The 19,321-nt window shown below is 35.3% G+C and overlaps 1 protein-coding gene across 4 annotated transcripts in view; it reads left to right on the plus strand.

Moving 5' to 3' along the window:
* nos1 (nitric oxide synthase 1 (neuronal)) overlaps nt 1-19,321 on the plus strand; it is a 69,439-nt gene that overhangs the window by 34,855 nt on the left and 15,263 nt on the right. For all 4 annotated transcript variants that reach the window (XM_039659974.2, XM_039659973.2, XM_039659975.2 and 1 more), the window contains exons 11-22: nt 1,080-1,181; nt 3,057-3,251; nt 4,491-4,576; nt 6,428-6,572; nt 8,816-8,920; nt 9,143-9,201; nt 9,413-9,529; nt 11,016-11,190; nt 12,689-12,827; nt 13,338-13,416; nt 14,169-14,362; nt 17,310-17,479. In XM_039659974.2, coding sequence (XP_039515908.1) covers nt 1,080-1,181; nt 3,057-3,251; nt 4,491-4,576; nt 6,428-6,572; nt 8,816-8,920; nt 9,143-9,201; nt 9,413-9,529; nt 11,016-11,190; nt 12,689-12,827; nt 13,338-13,416; nt 14,169-14,362; nt 17,310-17,479 — 1,566 coding nt within the window. The remainder of the gene's footprint in view (nt 1-1,079; nt 1,182-3,056; nt 3,252-4,490; nt 4,577-6,427; nt 6,573-8,815; nt 8,921-9,142; nt 9,202-9,412; nt 9,530-11,015; nt 11,191-12,688; nt 12,828-13,337; nt 13,417-14,168; nt 14,363-17,309; nt 17,480-19,321) is intronic.

Consider the following 19,321-nt stretch of genomic DNA (forward strand, 5'->3'; position numbering starts at 1 on the left):
TATAATGGATTAAGTTAATTATATAGTATATTACACATTGTTTATCTTTTTTTAATTGTTCTCTGTAATTTAAAGGGATAGTTCACTTTGAAATTAATTTTTGATATGTTTTAGCTTACCTCAAGGACATCCAAGATGTAGGTGTCTTTGTTTCCGGAGTAGTTTCAATTTTGATATTTTTAGGTCAAACTGTTCAGTCAAATAATGGAGGTCTATGGTCACCACCTCAAAGAGCATGCACAGAGAAGTCCAAATTAAACACGATTTAATGACTCGTAAATGTAAGTACACATTGATGGCCTTAGACACGAAACGAGCGGTTTGCGTGAGAAAATGAACAGTAGTTATATTGTTTTTACCTCTTGTAATCACAGTCAAAAAGCGCCTCTTTTTTGGTTAAAAGAGATAAAAATGATGTTCGTTTTCTCACACAAACTGCTCATTTCGTGTCTTAGGCCATCAATGTGTACTTACATTTACGAGTCATTAAATCATGTTTAATTTGGACTTCTCTGTCCATGCTCTTTGAGGTGGTGACCATAGACCTCCATTATATGACTGACAGACAAGAACGGTTTGACCTAAAAATATCAAAATTGAAAATAGTGCGGAAACAAAGACACCTACATCTTGGATGCCCTTGAGGTAAGCTAAAACATACCAAAAATTAATTTCAAAGTGAACTATCCCTTTAAGCAGATTTTAATTGACAAACATGCTGCTTTCATAATCATATTCAAATCATATATATAAAAAAAGAAGATCTTTAATCATTCACTCAGTTTCATGTTATTCCACACCTGAAAATCAATATGATTTTACATTTCCAAAATAGTTTATAAAAATGTAAGAATCAGCCTTTAGAGCAAAAGGTTTTTAAGATCATGAGAAATACATATTCATGTCAGGTGTGTCCAAAGTTATGACTGGAAATGTATTTTTAGAGAGCTTGCTGGTCAGGCCAGATCTGTCGTAGTGGCAGATCATGATTGGCAGTTCTATTAACCTCGGTTCAGATCCAGAGAGAATACAGTATGAATACTCTCCCTGTACAGTATGATTAATTCCCTCCATTTCAGGAAGTAGCTACAATGATGGGGCTGGACACGAGGAAGACTTCATCCCTGTGGAAGGACCAGGCACTGGTGGAGATCAACATCGCAGTCCTTTATAGCTTCCAGGTAGGATGAACACACATGGATGGATGAAACTCATGAAACATGTCAATCATATTTAAAATCATAAAGAAAATCCAGCCTGTTTTAGTATCATTTAGAGTTTGGACAAAGTGGCTTTTTAATTCTTGATGCATTAAAACAACTAAAACTGAATTTCAAAATGCTGTTAAAAAACAGGCTTATGTAAAAAATACATAAAGTTACAATGAAAAATAAAATTAGAAAATCGAAAAAATTTAAAATGATTCAAAATATGAATATAACTAGTATCTTAATATTTGAATGATACTAAATTAACACACACACATAAATATACACAAACATATCTGTTTATCTACAGTTTACAGTTTATAAAATCAAATCAGTGCAATTTAAATATGTTTTTTGCTCATTTATATATCCTCACAACGTCAAAAAAGCCCCTAAAAATAGACTTCATTGTATCTTTACACAGAATATCATTTCTAATTAATTTTTTCCTTTTGATTTTGTTGTCAAACACAACCCAGACATGTTTTTGACAGGCTTTGTGAGGTTCACCCACATGTAATCTTACACTCATTCTTATTTCCAGTCACGTTTATTTATATTTGCCAGTATCGTCCATCTCTTTACACAGCTTCCCCAAGAGGCTAAAAGCAAATCCCTGCGTTCGCATTTATGCAGCATTCATAGAGCCAAAAACATAACCACAAATCAAAAGGCTGAATCCCTTCTGTTCTATATATTGCAGTTAAGCACCTTGGACATTTAACGGAAAGCTCCTGTGACTGAAGGGAGTGTGTTTATTGAGATTTATTACACACCCCCTGCAGTTTGTTTACCCACAAGCCCTTATTCCTGGCTAAAAAGGCTTTTACTGTACGGTTTGAACACTGATAAACTAATTAGACGTTAGTAAGTAGCCGTGTTTGGTTTCTTATATTTCATAATTGCGGATGGAGTCAAAACAATGACAGATAACAATTAAATCTTCTTGGAAAACTAGAATTGCTGCAGTATAAGCCAATCTGAGGATTTAATAGCAGGTTGTATTGACTGCATTAAGCATTACAAGCTATCTTAAACGCATTTGAAAATAACCATGTCCACGAATGCACAAAATTATGGCCATAATTGCTGTTCCTACTGCATCATTTTGGGATTGGGCAATATTACGGACATTTCCTTTTACTTATGATTATATTACAGAACATCTGATAATTGTATATTATAGTAAAAGACAATGTTTTCTAAAAGTATAAAGTAAACCCAAAATCTAACATTGTACCTCTTTTATTTTTCATTATTTTCTTCATTTAAGTATCAGTTTTTACATTGTTGGGCATCATTATGTTTAGCTTTTGCATGAGATTAGATTCATAGACCATTTAAAATGCAATACAGAAATACAATACTGGTTGATTCAAGTCAAGTCACCTTTATTTACATAGCACTTTATACAATACAGATGTCAAGTTATGTCAAGTTGTCATGACAAAGACACTGACAGGTTATGATGTTATGGTTTATGTCAAGTTTTCATAAAAAAGAGAGTCATATTTGCATTAAAAATGTCATAATTGAGCGAATGACACTTAATGCCAGTTGTCACAAACATGCATAAAACTTCATATTCATAATGTCATGTCATGATTGTGAAGGTGTCATGTTAGTCTTATGCACACCCCCTCAAGTAAAATGTTACCGGATTGTTTCAAAGCAGCTTTACATTTATAGACATGAAAATGATCAATAATACGAGTTCAATTCTGCTGTAAAGCAGCTCTAAAAACACAATAGTGCCATTATTCAGTTGATGTCATTGCACAAAAGCATTTTTTTTTCTCCCAGCCAGGATGTAAGCAGCCTCACTCTTTCCAATTGTTCCTTTTATAGATGTCAAAAGTTACCATAGTAGACCATCACTCGGCCACTGAGTCCTTCATGAAGCACATGGAGAATGAGTACAGAGTGAGGGGAGGCTGCCCGGGTGACTGGGTTTGGATAGTGCCACCCATGTCAGGCAGCATTACACCCGTTTTCCATCAGGAAATGCTCAACTATCGCCTAACACCTTCCTTTGAGTACCAGGTAAGTGTTTTGTCCAGGTTAAGTTGATGTCGTTGCAATATTTTGATTGTTTGTCTGTAAAATCATACATAAGCATTAAATTGCACCCTACTTTAGATATCACCTTTCATGTAGCGAGTAATTTAGGGGTTATGCTGAGCGCCCAGTGTTCGAACTGGAAAACGGGTATAAACATTTCCGGTTTGCAGTGGTTAGGTGATCTCTTACAGGATTAGTTCAACTCAAAATGAACATTTTCTGACCCCAAAGCCATCCAAGATGTTTATATCTTTCTTTCTTCAGTGGAAAAGAAATGTAATGTTTTTGAGGAAAACGTTTAAGGATTTTTACACATACTGTTAATCAAGATAATCTTCACAATTGAACACTACTTTTATACATTTTTAAAAGGGTGATGAACTGAGAAATCAAATTTCCTTGAGCTTTTGACATCTAAGAGGTCATCATATTATAAGAATATCCTGTAAGTCTCAGAACTGAAAACGTCCTTGTTAGTCCAATAACCAGCCTCAGCAAATGACTCGTTTTTCAAAGTGGGGAACTATGATGTCAAAGAGGATAAAACACGGCCGGTTTAGCCCCGCCCACCGATTCGCGCATTACACGGATAACTTAACATAGATGCCTACCTCGTGATGACAAACCGGATCAAGAGTGAAACTCATTATAATATGCAAAACTGTTCTCCACTCACAGCAGTGGGCGTTTACTTCCAAGTCTTCAATGCGAGACGCCCATAAAAACCGAGCGTTTATGAGCTGGGCTCAAAACTAGGGTAGAAAATAGCCTATTACTTATTCATTTTGATGTTTTTGAACGTAAAAACCAAGCGAACGTCATAAGTTGACCTCAGACAACGATATAATAAAATTTAAAAAGCCAGTTCATGACCCCTTTAAAGCCTAAATGCAATCGGCAGAGTGGGGTATTACTGATGTGTTTTATGTTGTGGAATAAATTTGAAAATATCTTGAGGTTGTTTGAACCACAGACATTCATTATTAGATTATAATGGATTAGATTATACGTAGATTATTCAGCCATTTAACCAAAAACCCATGAAAAATAACTCATTGATGATTGAAACCAGCCATTAAAAATACAAACTTGTGTCTGTGTTTTATGATTCTTTTCTTGTATTACAATCACTTTTCACAATTAGCCTGTTGTGCTCATAATTGAAAGAGCTCTCTCTCTCTCTCTCTCTCTCTCTCTCTCTCTCTCTCTCTCTCTCTCTAGTCTGACCCATGGAACACTCACGTGTGGAAAGGAGTGAATGGAACACCCACAAAGAAAAGAACGATTGGATTCAAGAAACTTGCCAAGTGAGTGGGTGAAGAGCTCAAGACCTAAGCACAGTTTGTGTTTGTCTTGAGAGCAAAGTGTATGTCGAGTTAAACCCGTATGACGCTTCCGGGGTCGGCCATCTGCAGCGCTCCAAACCTTTGCCAACCTGTTATTATATGTTTTACACATAGCTCGGGAATTTCAGCAAGTGTTTTTGTTAATGGCTTTTTTAAGAGTGCTTTCCAGTGTATTTTCCTCACAATAATGCTGGAATGGCTGAGAATTATGAGAGTTTAACTCACTGAATCACACTTAGGTTTCCTTCAGCGTCTCTTCAACTCTGTGCTATTACAGTAATTGCCCGCAGGGTATAAGTAGCTACGTTTATGTGATTGTGTGGTCTCGGAAATGAGGGGAAAGGGTCTGTCAGTGTGTTAAACTCTTGCTAAGAGATAATATTCAATAATTGCGATGCACATTGTCACAATCGATGAGATTTTTAGTGCAACAATTCATCCTTGCTGATATTATAACCTGTAACCCAGGAAAAAGACATGGAATATTATCGATTTTACTACACTGACAGTATTGAATGAGAACAAAACCAACTCTAACCCTAACTGAATTGAGCTTGATGATGACACTATTGCCTTATGTAGAGCTTGATTGATGAATTGATGAATTTTGCAACACGGACACCGTTTTGAACTGATTTGAAGCAACATTGAACTTACTCAAGCTGAATAATGACTCTATTGTCTTCTGTAGAGCTGCTTATAGCTGAAATGAACTTGTTTCATAACTAAAGGAGTAGTTCACTTTTGAAAAAACTTTTGCTGATAATTTACTCACCCCCATGTCATCCAAGATATCCATGTCATTCTTTCTTCAGTCGAAAAGAAATTAAGGTTTTTGATGAAAACATTCCAGCATTTTTCTCCATATAATGGACTTCAGTGGGGACCAAACGGTTCAAGGTCCAAAAGACAGTTTCTGTGCAAACTTCAAACTGTTCAAAGGGCTTTAAACGATTCCAGATGATGAATAAGGCTCTTATCAAGCGAAACGATCGCTCATTTAAAAAAAAAAAAACAAAGTTTAAGTTTTATAAGCTCAAATGCTCGCCTTGCTCTGTTCTGTGACGCACGGACGTTCGTGACTCTCCTGTTCATCAAAAGGAACAAATCTTTTCCCAAGTCAATTCGTTCGTTTCGTTCGTTGAATGAACCAAATGACTCGGAAAAAGATTTGTTCATTTTGATGAACGAGTTCAAACAGGAGAGTCACGAACGCGCATCACAGAACCGAGCAAGGTGACCATTTGAGCTTATACAACTTAAACTTTGTTAACTTTTTATTAAATGAGCGATCGTTTCGCTTTATAAGACCCTTATTCATCATCTGGAATCGTTTAAAGCCCTTTGAACAGTTTGCAGTTTGCACTGAAACGGTCTTTTGGACCTTGAACCGTTTGGTTCCCATTGAAATGCATTACATGGAGAAAAATGCTGGAATGTTTTCATCAAAAACCTTAATTTCCTTTTCGACTGAAGAAAGAAAGACATGGACATCTTGGATGACATGGGGGCGAGTAAATTATCAGCAAAAGTTTTTTCAAAAGTGAACTACTCCTTCAACTTTACAAAGTTATTGAACTGAACTGAATCAACATTAACCAAACGAGTTGAATGACACTGTTGTCTTTTAGAGCTGGTTTACATCAGATTTAAATTTCGCATTTCTGATTAAGTTTGTGTCATTCTGTTATTTTCTTGTTTACTACTTTAAATCTGCTTTGAAATAATCTATATGGCATAAAGCGCTATATGCAGCAATGACATATTGATATTGACACATCTGCGACTACCGTGTTTGTGTGCGACTTGCAGGGCTGTGAAATTCTCCGCCAAACTCATGGGACAGGCCATGGCCAAGAGAGTCAAAGCCACCATCTTGTTCGCCACAGAAACAGGGAAATCGCAGGACTATGCAAAAACGCTCTGTGAGATTTTCAAGCACGCGTTTGATGCCAAGGTAAGAATGACGGGCTTATTGAACCGCACATATTAAAACCCTTCCCATTCATCCGAGATCAATGCCTCCAGTGGATTTGCTCGTAAACATTGATGTAAACAAAATGACAAAGACATGTATATTCACTAGGGCTGGGTAATAAATGTCGATTTCTCGATATTAATCGATTCTCATTTTTACGAACCGATATCGATTCTTAGATCTCAAGAATCGATTAGTCATCCTGTTTTATTTGAATGAATGGGATATTGTATCGCGGCTGCGAAAAATCGCAATAATCTTTGTCCTTTGTTACTACTGATATGAAGCAAAGTCTCAATTTTCAAATTACGTCCATTTTCTTTAGAAATTCAAAAACATAAATAGCGTTTTGGCGCTGTGGCGTGAGATCGCTCTGGCGCAGCTCAAGAGAAGCAGCAGCGCTGATCGAAATAAACCTGAATGAGCGTCTGAAAGTGTGTTAAAGATAGAGTACAACTTATCGAAATTCGTATTATGTCACATTGATTCGCTCAATTAGCGTTTCAACCGTGGAAAGACGTCAGTTAAACAGCTTGTAATCAATGTATCGTCATATTTACCTCAGAAAACCCAGCATTTTGCTAAATATATAGCCACCATTTAAATGTTTATATTTCATAAATCTTCTTATTATAAAAATAAATTAAAGTGTAATTTAAGTGATTCATTCATTATTACCTTCATATTTGACTAAATCTGGCAAGTTTTTTATGACAGCCACCATTTAAATGTTTATATTTCATATAATCTTCTTATTATAAAAATAAATTAAAGTGTAATTTAAGTGATTCATTCATTATTACCTTCATATTAGGCTAATGAAGCCTAGTAGGCTACAACTAGACTTCCATAGTTTACAGCATTAGTTAAGAGATTTGATTCCCTTGAGAAAAAATGCCATTTATTGTAACTGATATCCAAAATAATCGATATTGAATCGAATCGAATCGTAATCGAATCGAATTGCAAGCTTGTGAATCGAAATCGAATCGAATTGTGAAATTTGTCTCAATACCCAGCCCTAATATTCACACAACCAAAATCAACAAAAAGAGTGAGAGAGCCATTTTCACACCAAAGCGTGCTATGCGAGAGCTTACGCAAATGTCACTTGCCACAATTTCTTTTGCTCCAGTGCCATAAAATGTCAAGAATCATTGCACCCAGGCATTGATCTGTAGGTAAAGTTGAGATCACGTTACACTCCAAGCTTTTTGACATCTAAAACGAGCGCATCGAGTCCAAGTCTTTAGCCTTGGGGATAGCATTTAAATGCAAAGTTATTTTTATAATCTAGCAGAATAATCAATCTTGTTCATGTGCGCTTGTTATTACGTGATTTACATGCAGAAGACGCAGAGATAAGGCTTCTCTCTATTTCTGCATGTCCCGAAGGCGTTTGCCCTGCCACACGCACTGATGCGTCGACTCGGTTAATTGTATCATGGCGCATTAGCTGCTCGTTAGGCGCCGTACGAACTGTTCATTACCGCTACACCCCTTTTGGCAGTACGTCAGGATCAAGAGATAACGTGCCTCCCATTCTTGATGCACATTGTGCGATTTTTCACACTTGAAAACTTTGCCTAAAATCTCTCCGAACGCTGATCTAATAGCCAAACTTGCTCCTGGCTTACAAATGAGACAGAAAAACCAATCACATCAAAATGGGCATGTCTCTTGTGTATAGTATGTTCTCACAAACCGTACTGGTAACTAGATTACATGACTCTCCCCAATGTATTTTTTGTTGCACTTTTTAATTTTTAGCTCATGTTAAATAAGGCAGTTAAAGGAGTAGTTCAACTTTCTTCAGTTGAACAGAAATTAAGGTTTTTGATGAAAACATTCCAGGATTTTTCTCCATATAATGGACTTCAATGGGAACCAAACGGTTCAAGGTCCAAAAGACAGTTTCAGTGCAAACTGTAAACTGTTCAAAAGGCTTTAAACGATTCTAGACGATGAATAAGGGTCTTATAAAGCGAAACGATCGCTCATTTAAAAAAAAAAAAACAAAGTTTACGTTTCATAAGCTCAAATGGTCGCCTCAAAGAGTCATTAATCCCAACAGCGCCCAAGACCCGCCCACAAAGCGCTTGATACCTGCGTCAGATCTTTAAAATAGGGCCCGAAATCTTACTGATCCAAAACTTTGACTGGTAGTGTAGATAAAGCAGCATTGTGTGATGTGCATAATGCGGTGTTATATGATCCTGCAGGTGACGTCCATGGATGAATATGACACAGTCGACTTGGAACACGAGACTCTTGTTTTAGTGGTGACAAGCACGTTCGGCAATGGGGACCCTCCTGAAAATGGAGAGGTGAGTTATTAAAGTCCAAGTTTGCTAGTGTTTCACTGAGCACATCAATCAATTGAATCAAATTGTCGACACTTCACAACACAACACAATGTGCTCATCATGATGATAAAGGACTTCACACACACACTGTACAGTGGAGAACCTGCAGGTCCTGGTGAACATGCGTGGGAAGGGCCAGTAACTTCTCTCCTGTTTCTCTTTCTCCCCTTTTCCGTGCTACAGAAATTTGGTGCGGCTCTGATGGAGATGAGACATCCCACCACCAGCGTAGAGGACAGAAAGTGAGTCTGTGTGTGTGTGTGTGCGAGTGGAGACGCAAGCGAGTGATTTTTTTTTTTTTCTCATCCTCCCACCAATCTGCTTTCCTATAATTAATTTTTTTTTCAGTGTTTCAGTTCACACACCTACACCGAGTCTAACATATATGAACCAGACATACACATTTACGCGTAATATTAATTAACCATCCATTTCTCTCTCTCTCTCTCTCAGGACGTACAAAGTGCGTTTTAACAGCGTTTCTTCATATTCTGATACGCGCAAATCCTCCAGTGACGAACCTGAAACCAAAGCCAACTTTGAGAGCACTGGACCACTTGCTAATGTCAGGTACTGTGGTGCCTGTATGTGAATTTGTGTAGGTTTGATGTTTATACTGTACTTTAGAAAAACATTTAGGCCTGGTTTCACAGACAGGGTTTAGATTAAGCCAGGATTAGGCCTTAGTTAAATTACGACATTTAAGTAGCTTTTATAAATGTCGCAAAGATGCAAAGCAGAAATGTTTTTTGAGATTTGTGAGACAAATCAATGGCACTGACATATTTTAATATTTGTTTAGGGTTTTTAGAATGTTGGATGAATTATGCATTTTGCAATGCAATTAAAAATTATAAAAATGTGTATTTTTGCATTAAAAAGCGCAATTAAGCCCTATTACATTCTCATTACTGAAATGTAAAAAATGATCAATAAATACTTAAATAGAATTTAAAAATATAGAATTATGAGAATTTTTATTGTACTTTTCTTTAATTGATAACTCAAAAAAATAATTTACATTTCATAAAATTAATATACTTATTTTCCGATAGTTTCTTTTGTATTCAAGGAAAACCCTTGGGAATATGCTTCATTATGTTTTTTTTTTTAATGCAAAACATATAAAAAAAAATGTAAAAGTTGCATTGTGGCATATTTATCCATGCATAATATCTAACATATATTAAAAAAATAGTCAAAAACAAATGTTTGTTTATATATATATATTTATATATTAGGGCTGTCAAACAATTAATCACGATTCAAAAAATAAAAAATCCAAAATAAAATTTTGTGTTTATATAATATATGTGGGTGTACTGTGTATAATTATTTTGTATATATATAAATACACACACATGCATGTATATTTAAGAAAAAAATATTATAATATAAAATATATATAATATAATATATAATTATATGTATCAAATATTTATATATATTATAAATGATATATAAATCTATATACAGTATATACATGAAAATATTTCTTACATGTATACAAGCATGTGTGTGTGTATTTATATATATAAAATAATTATACACAGTGCACCCACATATATTATGTAAACACAAACTTTTATTTTGGATGGATATATATATATATATATATATTTATGTATACACACACAACTTTGTGGTGACATTGTCCTATTATGTACGTGTGTGCGTTTCTTCTGGTGTCTGTCACTTAATTTAAATTCATCAGTTTCTGCAAAACTAAAATACAGAAAGCATAAAAGAAATTTAGTTTTGAAAAGAACTTCCATTCTAAAGCAATCAAAAGAAATTTCACACTTTTTGCATGTCTTTGCATGTGTGCACATGCTTGCGTAACATAACATCCACTCTCGCCTTGAATTTCATCCTGTTTTCATAGTTTCAGGATCAAAGCTCACAGCCTTTGGCCTGATGTCCACAACCATCCCACTCTTATAAAACACTTGTTTTTGTATATATGGTGTGTCTTTTTGTGTGTGTGTGTGTGCGCTATTGTTGTTGTTTGTGTTCTTGAGCTTCAAGTGTTTAACACTCCGTTTCTCCCTTACAGATTCTCTGTGTTTGGCCTTGGCTCTCGGGCATACCCACATTTCTGTGCGTTTGCCCACGCAGTGGACACGCTGTTCGAAGAGCTTGGTGGGGAACGAATTATGCGCATGGGAGAGGGAGACGAACTCTGCGGCCAAGAGGAATCCTTCAGAACGTGGGCCAAGAAGGTCTTCAAGGTACTGCCCTGAGCAAACTGTGGGCTGCAGTCACTACCTTGCATGTATTGTTTGTGTTTGTTTATCGTTGCTTTCGCAGAATGTGATACTTTAAATGTGCAGTTGTTACTTTAAAGTTTTCTTTAAATAATTACTTACTACAGCTTTGTGCGAGGAACAACCCAAACGTAAAAGTGGTATAGACTACTTTTATGGTGCTTTACAATCAATGATTGTTTATTTGAAAGAAAAAAATAATACATTTTTGTAACTAAAGTAAATAATGGCAAATATGTGGGGGCCAGTTATTCTTTCAAAGATTTATTTAGTTGTCCTGTTGATTAAGTCATATTCATTTTTTACTTAGAGTAGTTCACTTTTAAAACAAACTTTTGCTGATAGTTTACTCGCCCCCATGTCATCCAAGATGTCCATGTCTTTCTTTCTTCAGACGAAAAGAAATTAAGGTTTTTGATGAAAACATTCCAGGATTTTTCTCCATATAATGGACTTCAATGGGAACCAAACGGTTCAAGGTCCAAAAGACAGTTTCAGTGCAAACTGCTCAAAGGGCTTTAAACGATTTCAGACGATGAATAAGGGTCTTATCTAGCGAAATGATCGCTCATTTAAAAAATAAATAACAAATTTTAAGTTTTATAAGCTCAAACGGTCGCCTTGCTCTGTTCTGTGATGCGCGTTCGTGACTCTCCTGTTCGTACTCGTTTATCAAAATAAACGAATCTTTTTCCGAGTCATTTGGTTCATTCACCAAAAATCTTAATTTCTTTTCGACTGAAGAAAGAAAGACATGGACATCTTGGATAACATGGGGGTGAATAAATTATCAGCAAAAGTTTTTTTTAAAGTGTTTTTTTTTACACTTTATAGAGTACAGATTGTTTTAAAGCAGCTTTACAGTGATAAACAGGAAAATTATGCATTTGGCCTGTTGTTCAGCTAAAGTTAGTTCAGTATTGATTCAGTTCTGTTGTAAAGATCATCAACTATTACTTCTTTTCATCTATTTACCAGTTCTGCAAAAATAAAAGCTCAGTTCATACCACAGCTTTAGTTCATTTAGATAAATAATATTGTTGAATATTACGTTTTAGAATTAACTTTAAGTTAGAAAGACCTTTTAGTATAAAGTATTTTGCTTGGTTTGGGCTTCTGAATAAAATTGGTGTTTTTTTTTCCTTGAAAATGAACTGCATATTCTCCTATATCATACTATATAAACCATAAATAAATATGATACCCACAAAAAACACACACATGCAAACTTTGTTTAATGGAACTTGAAATCTTTTCCATTTATGTATTTTTTTACTTTCTGGCTTTACAGTGTTAAAAACCATTTAATTTAGATTTAGTTTATTATTATTATTTTTACTTTTTTTTATCCTAAAAAAAGATTTACAGTGTATATTTCTTGCACTGCACTTGTACATATGGTTTAGCTCATAAAAAGTTGCCAAGAATTAGCTTTGAACCTTTTTAATCCTTTTTGTCCCAGGCGGCATGTGACGTTTTCTGTGTCGGCGACGATGTTAATATCGAGAAAGCGAACGATTCATTGAATTGTAACGATCGCAGCTGGAAGAAAAGCAAGTTCCGGATGACATACACGGTGGAGGCACCGACACTAACGCAAGGTACGTTGCTGCACTAGTCACTTCCATTTATTAAGGAATGACTCATTTCAGAAAGCCAATAAGCTTTTATTAAATTAAATGAGACTTAAAGTCTTCCCCTGTGAATGGCAAAGCTCTTTTTATTTGCCTCAAAATTTATGACGCATGCCAACTGACTCTTGAAGGGACTGCAATTTTAGTGGCTCATTAGCTTGATACGGATTATCTCAGCGCCGTGTTAGCATCACCCAGAGGATTGTAAACACTTCCTTATTCAATTGATGAAAGTGCAAACAATGCATTTAGGGCTTCCAGATATGATTTCCTATGTCACAGACTTTATTACTATTGCATCTAAAGTCCTCGAAATGATCTTGAAACGGGCGGGTCGGCTCCATCACGAGTTTTATAGCAAATCAAGTCGTTGGGCCGCTAAATGATCTTGTGCCTTTTGATTGAGACTTTTGTATAGACTTAATTTCACGCAGCTCGTTTTTAACTGTTGATTGGTTTTTTTGTATCCACTCTCAGCGCTTTACAGCATCCACAAGAAGAAAGTTTACGGGGCCAAATTTCTGCTGAGACAGAACCTACAAAGTGCCAGATCCAAGTATGTACATTTCTGGGAAATTTCTCACAATTACATTGTCTTGAGAGTCTTTCACAATTACCCTTGACTGAGTTTTGCCTTAAACAAAATGGTTTCTAATCCTTCCTCAGCAATTGTTGCCATCTGACATATTTTATGAGAAGCTTTTGCTCTTTTCAATTAAATAAATCTATTGAGGATTGGTGTGTTTTGGATAGGTTTAAACTATATTTTTTCAAAAGAAAATAATAAAATGTTAATATTGTTGTAATCGTTTATTAAACCCTGAAAAGTTGCTCGCGTTAAGTTGATAATTCCGCGAATGACTGCAGTTGCAGATTTCGAAAAGAGATGGCGACAAAGAGGAAAAATGTTGGACTGCAGCTTTAAAGGGATACTCCACTTTTTTTGGAAATAGGCTCATTTTACAAATCCCCCAGAGTTAAATAGTCGACTTTTAACTTTTTCGAATCCATTCAGCTGATTTTCTGATATTTAGAAGAATATCGGTAACCAGACAGTTTCTGGTCTCATTGACTTCCATTGTAGGAAAAAAATATATACTATGGAAGTCAATGAGACCAGAAACTGTCTGGTTACTGATAAAACATCAGAAACTCGTCTGAATGGATTCGAAAATGTTAAAAGTCAACTATTTAACTCTGAGGGATTTGTAAAATGAGCCTATTTCCAAAAAAAAAAGTGGATTATCCCTTTAAGTGATGACTACAACTGTTTCTTATTACAATGTTTTCTCACTTCCTCTTTATCAGCCGATCGACTATATTTGTGCGCCTTGATGCCAACAACCACGAGAACCTGAAATACTTGCCTGGTGACCATTTAGGCGTTTTCCCCGGAAACAACGAAGATCTAGTTACAACTCTTATCGAAAAACTGGAAGATGCACCACCTGTCAATCAAATTGTGAAAGTGGAGTTCTTAGAGGAAAGAAACACAGCATTGGGTAACTATGAAATGCATGCATGTTTTTTTTGTCACTAAAAACATGCAAAATCTGACACAAAACCAAATAATATTACATTTCTAGAATAACAGTCTAGCTTCAAATCATCTTAACTTTCCAAAATAACTTGTCTTTCAAACATCTGCTTTGGTATCTAATGGAAAATGACAGAATCTACATTAAAACATCATCTGAAATAACCAAATAAGTCTCCCAGCCCCCCAATCAAACATTAGAGTTAGTTTTTTCCCTTTGAGGCTTTCTCAATATGCAATTGTCTGCCGAACGTTGTGTTCATGATGAGCCAAGGATCAGGGTAACCTGTTCCATATACTGTAGCTGATCTTGTCCCATTTACTGGAGAGTGAGCTATCTTTCAATCATATCACTTATATCCATCAGGATACCATACTTATAACAGATCCTGTAGTATATTCTCAGGGTTTATAAATTGTACAATTCACTCCTCTAAATGTATGTGCTGACATATGCTTAACCTGACAATGTGTAAAGTGTGCATGCATGTAAATGTATCTTTTTAAATAGTTAAAAATGATAAAAAGTGGTTTTGCTTTAACTTTACTGGCATTATGATGGCTTCCTCAATTAATAAATTGAATAATACATTTCATGTAAATGCATTGTTAGGTTTTTATAATAAGCTGATCCTTGGTAGTTATGAGTCCAGTCCAAAATTTGCATACTGAATTGTAGTTGTCTGAAATGATTAATCGATTAAACAAAATTTAGATGCCACATGACAACTTAATATCTACATATAATGTTAAAGAATGATTGTAGGATTTGTTTGCTTTGTATTGATTATTATCTATGACAGATCTTTATAATAGATAGACAATTTTGGGATTCATTTACCCGCAGGGAAAGATTTTGATGCCGGCACGCTATTCTTTGATTCTGTTGCAAATCTTACTGAATCAAAAATATTTCTAATGCTAAATGATGTGCTTTCAATCACATCTATTAGGGTTTCATCTCTTGTGCTAGAGGCGCTGTCCCATTTCCCCATTTAATTTGAGCAGTTTCATTCTTTTGTTGAAGTTTTTCCTCATCATATAAGGTTGTGTATCTTGCCTCGGTGCATGAGAAAACTTTTGATTATTTTACAGCTGTCTTGCCTTTATTTTACAGCTGATTATTTTACAGCTGTTTTTTTTTTTTGCCCCATGTATTTGCTTTTCATCTTCATACTGTCCCTATTAATTGGGCTTGAAGTACAGTAATATGCATAAACAAAGCAAATGTTTTTTTTTTGGATGCTTAAGGCACAATAACATGGAAATAAAAGGATACCCTTTTTTAAGGTGTTAAACAGATACTGTGTTTTTGGTGGTACTGACTGATCATATAGGACCTACTTATCAGTGTCTTTTAAAAGGGTTAGCTCAAGTGAGATTCCTCACCTTTCCTTGAGAAATATGTCAGGATGACTGATAACGGGCTAGTGACCTTTACAGAGGGAATATGAGGTTGCTGCAACTCTTTCTCCTTGATCTGACAATCATTACAGATGTGTTTTGCATTGAAGCCTGCATTGTTGTGCACAAAAGAGTTATTTTAAAAAAAAAGTAGGTGCCTTGGATACATCATCAGGGTACAGGTCACTTACAAATGAAAACTGTCATCGTTTACTCATCCACGTCCTTCTATCCCCATTTGACGTTCTTTCTTCTATGGAATACAAATGGAAAGGGCTTTGGGTCTCAAAAAAGGATAAAAAAAAGTCCAAATTACCTGTACGCTATATTCAAAGTCCTCTGAAGGCATATAGTAGTTTAATGTGTTGGGGAAAAGCTCAAATTTAAGACATTGTTTGCTTAAATTTTCCCTCATTTGCATTTGTGAATATCTGAATGTCACATTAAGTTAGTCGTCAGTCTCAGAAAAAAAGGTACAAAAGCTGTCACTGGGGCTGTACCTTTTCAAAAGGTACACTTTTGTACCCAAAGACTGCATATTGGTACCTTAGTGGTACATATTAGCACCTGAAATGTACATATTAACACCTAAAATGTACATATTAGCACCTAAAATGGCCATATTAGCTCATGAAATTGACATATTAGCACCTAAAATGTACATTTTAACACTTAAAATGTACATATTAGCACCTGAAATGGACATATTAGCACCTAAAATGTACATATTAGCACCTAAAATTTATATATGAACACCTAAAATGTACATATTAGCACCTGAAATGTACATATTAGCACCTGAAATGGACATATTAGCACCTGAAATGTACATATTAGCACCTGAAATGTACATTAGCACCTGACATATACATATTAGCACCTAAAATGTATATATGAACACCTAAAATGTACATATTCGTACCTAAAATGTACATATTACAACCTAAAATGGACATATTAGCTCATGAAATTGACATGTTAGCACCTAAAATTTACATATTAACACTTAAAATATACATATTAGCACCTAAAATGGACATATTAGCTCATGAAATTGACATATTAGCACATAAAATTTACATATTAACACTTTAACGCTTAAAATGTACATATTACCACCTAAAATGTACATATTAGCACCTGAAATGTACATTAGCACCTAAAATGTACATATTAACACTTAAAATGTACATATTACCACCTAAAATAGACATATTAACTCATGAAATTGACATATTAGCACCTAAAATTTACATATTAACACATTAACACTTAAAATGTACATATTACCACCTAAAATGTACATATTAGCACCTGAAATGTACATATTAACACTTAAAATGGACATATTAGCTCATGAAATTGACATGTTAGCACCTAAAATGTGCATATTAGCTCCAAAGAATTTTATCTAAGTATCTGCAGCTAGTCTAAACCAGGATTAAATGAATATAAAACTTGGTCATATCTGCATTGTTAACCATTCTGAACCTCTTCATCTTCTGCAGGTGTGATAAGCAACTGGACGGATGAGAGTCGTATTCCACCCTGTACCATCTATCAGGCTTTCAAATACTTCCTGGACATCACCACCCCTCCTAGTCCTCAACTATTGCAACAGTTTGCTCCTCTAGTGACTAATGAGAAACAGAGAAAGAGACTAGAGGTGCTCAGCAAGGTAAGAAAACACTGGATGCCTTCACACACACTTGTGCGCTTCTCTAATTATCATGCAAGACATTTATTTGCATCAATACTAACGCTCAGTAATGACCTAAAAGCCATTTTCATACATCCCTTCCATATTAGACAAAAGGCGTCACGTCTCCTCTCCACATGTGTCCCTGCCTTTTCCGCCTCAAATCGGCAGTAATTTTCTCAGTTTGAGAACTTATTACCTCTGAAAATCAACCCCCTCCTTCCCACTTCCTTTTATTTTTCTTGCTTTCTCACACATGCCTCTCAGTGTCAACATGAAGACAAGGAGATATTTCTCTTTCATTGCTTCCCACTGAAACAATTTTTCAATATGTTGCTAAAAATGGCTGCTAAGTTAGTGAGTCATCCATTCTGGTTCAAATGAGTGAACCAGAGGAGAAAGACAAAGGGTTCACATCAATGAGGATGGCAACTCCCCACAGTGTCTCTCTCTGCCTGATTGAAATAAACATACAATTTACTTCTGTATATTTTGATATCATTTATTTGGAAAAATACTTGCGAAGATTTATGAATGTTTTTGAGAAATTCTCTTATACTCACCAAGCTGCATTTATTTGATCAAAAATACAGTAATACAGAAATTAAGGTTTTTGATGAAAACATTCCAAGATTTTTCTCCATATAATAGACTTCAATGGGAACCAAACGGTTCAAGGTCCAAAAGACAGTTTCAATGCAAACTGCAAACTGTTCAAAGGGCTTTAAACGATTCCAGACGATGAATAACGGTCTTATCAAGCGAAACGATCGCTCATTTAAAAAAAAATAACAAAGTTTAACTTCTATAAGCTCAAATGCTCACCTTGCTCTGTTAGGGTTAGGGTGTGATGCGCGTTTATGACTCTCCTATTCGAACTCGTTCATCAAAATGAACGAATCTTTTCCCGAGTCAACTCGTTTATTTCATTCGTTGAATGAACCAAATGACACGAAAAAAAGATTTGTTTATTTTGATAAACGAGTTTGAACAGGAGAGTCACAAACGCGCATCACAGAACACAGCAAGGTGACCATTTGAGCTTATAAAACTTAAACTTAGTTATTCTTTTTTAAAAATGAGCGATCGTTTCGCTTGATAAGAGCCTTATTCATCGTCTGGAATCGTTTAAAGCCCTTTGAACAGTTTTCAGTTTGCACAGAAACTGTCTTTTGGACCTTGAACCGTTTGGTTCCCATTGAAGTCCATTATATGGAGAAAAATCCTGGAATGTTTTCATCAAAAACCTTAATTTCTTTTCGACTGAAGAAAGAAAGACATGGATATCTTGGATGACATGTGGGTGAGTAAATTATCAGCAAAACTTTTTTTTTAAAAGTAAACTACTCCTTTAATTATAATCACAGTGTTCAGTTCGGTCTCTCACTGTTTCTAAAACTAATTATTTGCTATCAAAAACAATAAGGCAATAACGGTAGAGTTTGTATGAAATACGTTTTTGGTCTCTTTTTTGTACCTTGACAGCTCTAGTAAAAAAAAAAATCCTGTTATTGTATAAAAAAGAACATTTAATTGATAATCATGTTCAAAATGTCACATACTGTAGATTAGGAGTGACATGATGGTAAATACATTGTGTCAGAACTCTCTCTTTAAAAATTGAGATATGAAAAAGCCCTTTCTGGCTCTCTTTTACACTCACATGACTAACACTTTGATGCAAATTACAACGTTGACAGTTTTTTACTCGCTTCTTGCTGTCAGTTCACGGCTTGCAGAATGTTTTAAACGCCAGAGCTCATGTGCCAAACCAGAGCTACTGAGAACATCATGTTGATGTGATGTGCTTCATTCGGTGTC

Source organism: Pimephales promelas, chromosome 4, assembly GCF_988280905.1.
Source record: "Pimephales promelas chromosome 4, fPimPro1.hap1.1, whole genome shotgun sequence".
NCBI classification, from domain to species: domain Eukaryota; kingdom Metazoa; phylum Chordata; class Actinopteri; order Cypriniformes; family Leuciscidae; genus Pimephales; species Pimephales promelas.